At 38.9% G+C, this 7,552-nt stretch overlaps 1 protein-coding gene across 1 annotated transcript in view; it reads right to left on the bottom strand.

Moving 5' to 3' along the window:
- The window catches only part of kiss1ra (KISS1 receptor a), a 13,375-nt gene extending 8,034 nt beyond the window's left edge, over positions 1–5,341 (bottom strand). Inside the window, exons 1-2 of the mRNA XM_016291629.1 lie at positions 5,113–5,341; positions 4,238–4,362 (exon numbers count right to left, since the gene is read on the bottom strand). Coding sequence (XP_016147115.1) covers positions 4,238–4,362; positions 5,113–5,338 — 351 coding nt within the window. The 5' untranslated portion in view covers positions 5,339–5,341. The remainder of the gene's footprint in view (positions 1–4,237; positions 4,363–5,112) is intronic.
- Between the last annotated feature and the right edge of the window lie 2,211 nt (positions 5,342–7,552).

The following is a 7,552-nucleotide window of genomic DNA, read 5'->3' as shown; positions in this document are numbered from 1 at the left end:
AAATAATCAAAGTGCAACAATGGAGTTTGTTGTTTGGGGTGATTTTGCTTTTAGTTTTCTCCAAAACTATACAGTAAAATGCCTTGCAAATAAACACAGTGATAGGCAGGCTCACTCTGAACAAATATCAATTGAAAGAATGAGCTAACCTATAAAGGAACACTTTTTATGAGTGTTCGAATATTGGACACAGTGGAAGTGCTAGGACGCATTTTGTTATATACACACACATATACATATATTTTATATACATACATGCACACACACACACATGCACACAAACATTAAATAAAAAAAAACTATGAATATAACAATGAACAATGAATATAAAACATTAATATGAACATTTATAAATATTTATAATAATTAATGTACAATACAAACGTTTATGTAAAAAAATTATGTATTTTCAAACTAAAAATAAAAGGTAAAATACCGGTAAGCTAATTATAAAGGAAACGTCGGTATGACAGCTTCTTTACATGCATTTTGACTGCTCTCAGCACCCGTACCGTAAGTACACAATTACACGCGCATGACAAAAAAAAGTGCGGCTGGCTTGACCGTGCATTTTCAAAGCGCGGCTGGCTTGACCGCAGTGACTGTGGTGACTGGATTGCCGTCTACCGCTGACCAGAGTTGAGAGGATTCAGAGTTCTGAAGGGCCTTACTGTCTCACATACCACGGTAGGAGGCGCCTGCACTGCCTGGAGATTGGATTAATGTTGACGTCTGCCGAATGTGTGTAACGGAGGCCAGCGGTAGGTGTTGTGCAGGTCAATCACACTCCCCTGATCTCAAGAGACGCACAAGCGACTGACGCTAAGGGCTGCAGTCTTTAGCCTCCTTGTTAGTGCGTCTGCCTCCCATGCCAGGGACCAGGGTTTGAGACCCACTCAGAACAAGGTGTGGCGGTGAGGACCCGGGGGAGAGGGGTTACATTGGTGCCGTGACCCGGATGTGAGTGAGGTTTAGGGGGGTGAGTGTAACGAAGGCCAGCGCTAAGTGCTGTGCAGGTAAACCTCATTCCCCTGATCTCAAGAGACGCACAAGCGACTAATGCTAAGGGCTGCAGTCTTTAGCCTCCTTGTTTGTGCGTCTGCCTCCCATGCCGGAGACCCGGGTTCGAGACCCACTCGGAACGAGAGCGAGGTGTGGCGGTGAGGAACTGGGGGAGAGGGGTTACATGTGCTTCGGGGGGATGGATTCCGATTAGGAAACCAACAGACTGTGACTGCGTATGATCCTGATTTAAACGAATTATATCGTAATCACAGGTACCTGCTTTCAGTTTTATTTTATTTTGTTGTGGCTCAGGTGAGTGAAGCGGCTGTGCGTTCTTGGCCTCTACGAACACAAGCAGCAAAGAGGCCTGCAACTGGAACTAAAAAGTATTTTACATAGTATTTGCCGGCTTAGAGTGTTATATATGTCATTGATTTGTGACAGTTCTTGATTTTGTTTCTTTCGTATTGCTGACTGTTGATTTGACCTATAGAGCATATTTGATAGGAAGGGACTACACACTTGTGGTTTGATAGAAACTTTATTGAAAAGACTACCACTGTAACACGAAATAATTATATTTTTTTATTGGCAACAGATTCGTTTTAATTAAGTAAATTCGAATTTGGGTTAACTTTTGGCTTTGTGGTTAGTTGCATTTAATTTTTTTCTGATATTTTGAGATTAAGGTGTGAAATAGGTAGCAACACGAATTGAACCCATCATATAAAAATTCCCAGTGGCAGGAAGGGGGTGTTACATTAGTATATACTTTAGCTTTGATTTGATTTGACTTTGATTCTTCATGTGGCTTTCTCTGTTACCACCTGCATTATTATGGTGGTCAGTTATGGTGCTTTTAGTAGCAGTATACATTGTTGAATTTACTGGTTTACATTCCATTTTTCTTGTTTGTAAATTACTGTTTTATACGGTAAAATTTACAGTTTGTTCTGTAAATGTCTTTACAGTTTTTTACAAAATTATTCTGGCAACCACAGCTGTCTTTTTTTTAAATATTTATTTATTCATTTATTACAGTGTAGAAAATCTCAGTTGAAAACAGATTTATTCAGTGTTTACAGTGTTTGACTTAACATTTCACTGTAAAAAGATGCTAAACAATGCAATACCTACTGTCATGCTACTTAAAGGTGCAGTGTGTACATTTTAGCGGCATCTAGCGGTGAGGTTGCGAATTGCAACCAACGGCTCAGTTCCCCGCTCACCCCTCCCTTTAGAGAAGCTACGGTGGCCGATACAGAACTAAGATGTCGTCGGTAAAGACAGCAGAGAGCAATGAGATTTCTTTACAAAGGTAAATTAAGGAATTGTATTTACTTAATTATTCAATAAATCGATGTTATTGCGAATATTAATGTACTTGTTCATCATTGTGTCAGTGTTTTATTCGCAAGAACAACAAAGTGACAAAACGCGCTGTGTAGAGCAGTTTGTCCGTTTAGGGCTACTGTAGAAACATGGTGGCGACTTCTATGTGAGGGGACCCGCGGTGTATGTAGATATAAATTGCTCAATCTAAGGTAATAAAAACATAACAGTTCATTAAGTAAGGTCTTTATACACCTCTGAAAACATAGTTATGTATATTATATTGCATTTCTGTCAATAGATTGATGTAAATATTACACATTGCGCCTTTAAAAATGTAGTTAAGTAGTTTTGCTTCTATTAGTTACTTACCTTGAAACACTAGAGGTGCTTAGCACTTTTAGCCCATATTAGGGGTGCAATGGATCACAAAACTCACGGTTCGGATCATATTACGGATTTTGAGTCACGGATCAGTTTTTCGGCTCAGAAAATTTTTTGGGGTGAAAGCTTACTTTAAGTACTTCTATATCACAGCAAAAAATAAAAAAAGAACAATTACACAAATTACAAGCATAGATGAATACAACTAAAACACAGTTAAAAATAAAGTCAGTAACAGTAGCAGTCAGGTGCAGAAATGTAATAATTAAGTTTAAAATAACACAATAGTGCTCACTGTACAAGTTAAATACAAATGAATCATTGTTAGAGCTGTGGTGTTATTTGATTAGCAGACAGAAACAGGTATTTGTTGGCTGCTGTCTCTTTAAGACCAAATGCACGGACCTAATACTGACACACATCCGTTTTTTTTCTCAGTTATTTAAGCTCACTTAAGACATAACCGACTGTGTTTACTAGAATACTTGCCAAAACTTTGTGTGTAAGCGAAAGAGGAATCAATTCGCTGTTCACGCGGTGTCTCTCTCTCTGCGTGTGCGTGCTTCAGGTGTGTGCGCCAGCAGCTGAGCGCACAGAAAACAGCGCACAGGTTAAAATTGCTTGAATGTGTAAACTGGCAAGACAAAACATGTGCAAATGATAAACTTTAACTCTATGATGGTTAAACTTAACAGTTAATCCGCGAATCACATGTGTGCCGTACGGATGACGGATCATCTACAATCCGTTGGACCCCTAGCCCATATAATTTTTTTTAAAAGGTTAATGCTATTTTGCATTTAAAATTAAGTACCACCTGTCGGTCAGAACGTGCTTGTCCAGAGAGGAACATTGATTGTGAAATGGGTGTGGAAATCAGAAAATGTGCACTGACTAATGTCTGTGCATCTCTCATACCAAAGCAACTACTGTTAGAATTTATACTTTATAATTTGTAATGCATATTTATCATTTTTTCTCTATACAAAATCTAATAATAATATGTATTATTATTATTATTATTGTAACTGTTTGGATATTGCATTTCACTGTCAAAACTTGTACAGGGCCATACAAGTACTTCTACCCAGGACAAGTCAAACATTTGGTCATTAATATGAATTAGCTAACATGACTTGAGCAAATTCATTTCATAGCCATATAGCGATGTCACAATGTGCCCATCTTGAGCTGCCCCGACTCTAAAACTCGTTCTGTCATCATTGCCCAAAACTTGACTTTCTAGTAAGAATAGAGACTATATTATAGGTCTTAATTAGTGTACAAATCCATTTATTGTTACTGGGTGACACTGTTGGGTATTCTACCGAAGTCCAGAATCCCATCAGCATGGATCTTTACACATTTATTCCTCTTACTTTTCATTTCACAGTGACTTTGTCGGTATGGCCATTGTGCTCAAAACAATCTGAGATGACACATTTACACTACACAATAGAAAAAATAGCATATTTAGCGTCTTGTGCAGTGTTGTTTCCTGAGGTGCTCTGCTTACCTGTTGGAGAAAAGCAACAAATTTGCACATGAAGTCCCCAAATATCCAGCCAGGCAGAGGGTAGAGGGTAGCAGTGAATGGCACGCAGCACAGCAGGAAAATTATGTCAGTGGCAGCCAAGTTAGCTGAGGAATTAAATATATGTGAAATTAATGATCTGTTTCATTTGATTAGAAGGTATGGAAAAAGTGAATGTGTAATGTGAGGCAAGACTGTTCATATTACTGTTATCTTCAAGGGGTACAGGGATTCTGTCAGTGCTTGAAATATTGTGAAGTCCAAAATAATTGGAGACATAAATGGTGGGAATGTGAGGTGAAAATGCAGTGAATTAAATGCAAGCTCTGACAGCGACACGGAAAATCAATTTGAGACACTGTGGACGATCTGACTTTATCCTCTTCCATGCACAGACTGATACAATTCACTAAAAGTACATATAAGGTACCATTACAAATCCTAAAATGCCAAAATATAGTCATATGTGACTATGACTTTTTTGATTGAGTACTTCATTCAAGTTCCATCAGTTTTAAGGCATTTCCTAACCTCACAATCTTGCTCAAGAGGTCCTTGTGCAGCGTTCCTTGAGGGAATGCAATAAATCTTACAGTTACATGACAGTACATCATTCTGTGACTAATGAATGAACACAGTAAATAAGAGGTTGAACTCCGGTTTGCCTCCTGTCGCTGCAGTTCCTGTGCAAAATTAGATTCATCTGACTTATGACAAAGTACATTGACAAAAGAGACTAAAATATATTATTCAAACACTAAGAGATGTTTTTAGAAGCTTTTTAAAAGAGCGTTGTCTAATGTGGGAAAAGTTTCCAAAGCTTTTGTGCAGAAAAAAGGGAATTGGCTCCAACTCACCAATGTAAAAGTTAGTGGCGGTCCTCATCTGTCTGTGCTTGGAGATGACATAGATCACCAGTGAGTTTCCGATCAGCCCCACTAGCATGATGAGAGAGAAGAAAAGGGGCACCAGCCAAGCATCCGTCAGGAAGGGGTGCTCCTCGTCCTCTGTGTCCCCCATAGAGGAGTTTCCAATGGAGCTGTTAAGCAGCTCACTTGAGTTCCAGTCTTCACTTGGAAACATAATTTTAGACTTGGCAAAGACCTTCAAACAAGATGAAAAAAGTAAAGTTTCTTCCTTCTGGCAGTGACAAAGTCCTCATGCCCACCAATCCAATTAATTTTAAGAAAAAGCCGTTAGAATCTGGTGTCTTTTCATAAACGTCATGCTAGTCACTGAGGCAAGGTTTTTCGGATAGACGGGTGTTTGAGGGAGACGATTGCCGCAATTTCTCTTCAGCTCTTTGAAAAAGGAGCCCTGCGAGCAGTATCCACTCAAAGGCAGAGTGGATTCACTCCCATTGGCTTTATACGCAGCCTGCACACACGTTGGCAACAGAATGATTGTAGAATGAAGAACTGATGTCAGGTCGCCTAGCAACAATTTTAGGGCTCTCTCGCTCTCTCATTCCACCGCTCTGTGTGTGCAGAGAGAGCAAAATATAAATGTGGTATTTACCCTGCAATATTCACATAGCCTAAAGATACGCAATCAAAGAGATCAATGTGTTTCAGTTTGTTCTACTATCACACCTCATATATCTAACCTAGAAATTACCGGCTACAGCATGGAAAAACACAATTACCGCTTCTCAGGACTGCACTTCGCATCCTAGCAAATTGCCATATGGGATCTCCTTTGTTAAGTCCAGGTTACTTTTTTCTTCCTGAAGGCTGCATATGCTCTTTTGGAGCAAATCGAACCAAATTCAGACTATGAATGAGCAATTCAATCAGACCTACGGTCTTGGAGAATGAGCTCACAATCATGGTTGAATCACACACGGACTGCTCTGATAACAGCACAGTGGTCTCGTTGAACACTGATGAAGACATGGAGACCGAACACTCCCACAATTTCTATTCAATAAAATTCAACACTTCAGTTTGCCTGCTCTTCATTGCGTTCTTTGACCCCTACACAATGAAGTCTTTAATGCACACATTTAATGCACAAAAATGGTTGTTAAAATCGGCATTTTGTTTGTTTCTAAAAGTTTATCAATAATTTTTCTCATTTAATGTATATATTAATAGTGCACTCTAGGGCTGCACGATAAATCGCATGCGATATTTAATGCACATCTTGTCAGTAAAGCCGGTTCTGTAATCAGCGGTAAATCTCCATCACGAAAGCTGACTTTTCAGCATCATTACTCCAGTCTTCAGAGTCACATGATCCTTCAGAAATCATTCTAATATGCTGTTTTGGTGCTTAAGAAACATTTCTCATTTTGAAAACAGTTGTGCTGCTCAATGTTTGTGTTGAACCTGTGATACATTTTTTCTTTCAGGATTCTTTGATGAATAGACAGTCCAATAGAGCATTTATTTGCAATAGAAATCTTTTGTACGTAACTTGATAATGTATTTAATGTCACTATCTTGATCTTTGAACATGTCTTTGTTATCAAAGCTTAATGTCTTGCATGAAAAACAGCACTGAAGGACTGGAAGGGCAAAAAGAAAAGAAAAAATCTGTTGCTTAATATAGGTGTATAAATGATGGCCATTATGGTCACTTAGCAACCACTACCGCCAAGTATATATACCATCTGGGTTCATCTTTATTAACTGCAAAAGTATATCATAATGTTTTTATCCCTCTGTTGTGTTTTTCCTCTCCATAGGTGAGATAGCAGCTGCCAGAATGCTCCAATTTACAGAACGATACCTATGTCTCTTTTAAAAATGTGTCACCCTATGGAGTTTCCTCTGTAACGATTGTTTGGAGAAGACAAAAACATCAGTACCCCAGGCAACAGCAATACCGCCAGCTACTATCCCTTAGTGAGTCTCGCTTCAATCTCAAAGCCAATGCCAAAATAAAATCTATCCACCCCATTAAGCCTAAACCCTTGCTTCCAGCCTTTCCTGAACTTATTCATCAGCATCTCCACGTGCACCCCACTGAATTCAATCATGCTGTTCATGATGAGCCGAGCAGACTGTTGGAATATATGTGGGACTTGTGCAGCCAACACCATGAGTGCAATGTGCTGATGGATGAGGTGATTCAGTGCTTTTTACATTCTTCTGACTGTTGTGCCATAATGATTGGTGAGAAAATATGCAGGGAGGAAAGGTGATGTCACCCGAGCAACACATCACCAACATATGTGCATAATTCACATGGCAAACTTTTGTCCTAATAGATTACACATATATTCCAGGATTAATGTTATACGCATTCTTAGAGTATCAAAGAAAATATTTCAAATGAATGATTGTTTTCATA

The sequence above is a fragment of the Sinocyclocheilus grahami genome, unplaced genomic scaffold, assembly GCF_001515645.1.
Source record: "Sinocyclocheilus grahami isolate Dianchi unplaced genomic scaffold, SAMN03320097.WGS_v1.1 scaffold274.1, whole genome shotgun sequence".
NCBI lineage: Eukaryota > Metazoa > Chordata > Actinopteri > Cypriniformes > Cyprinidae > Sinocyclocheilus > Sinocyclocheilus grahami.
Note: the sequence above shows the minus strand (reverse complement) of the source record. Positions and strands in the feature narration are given on the sequence as shown.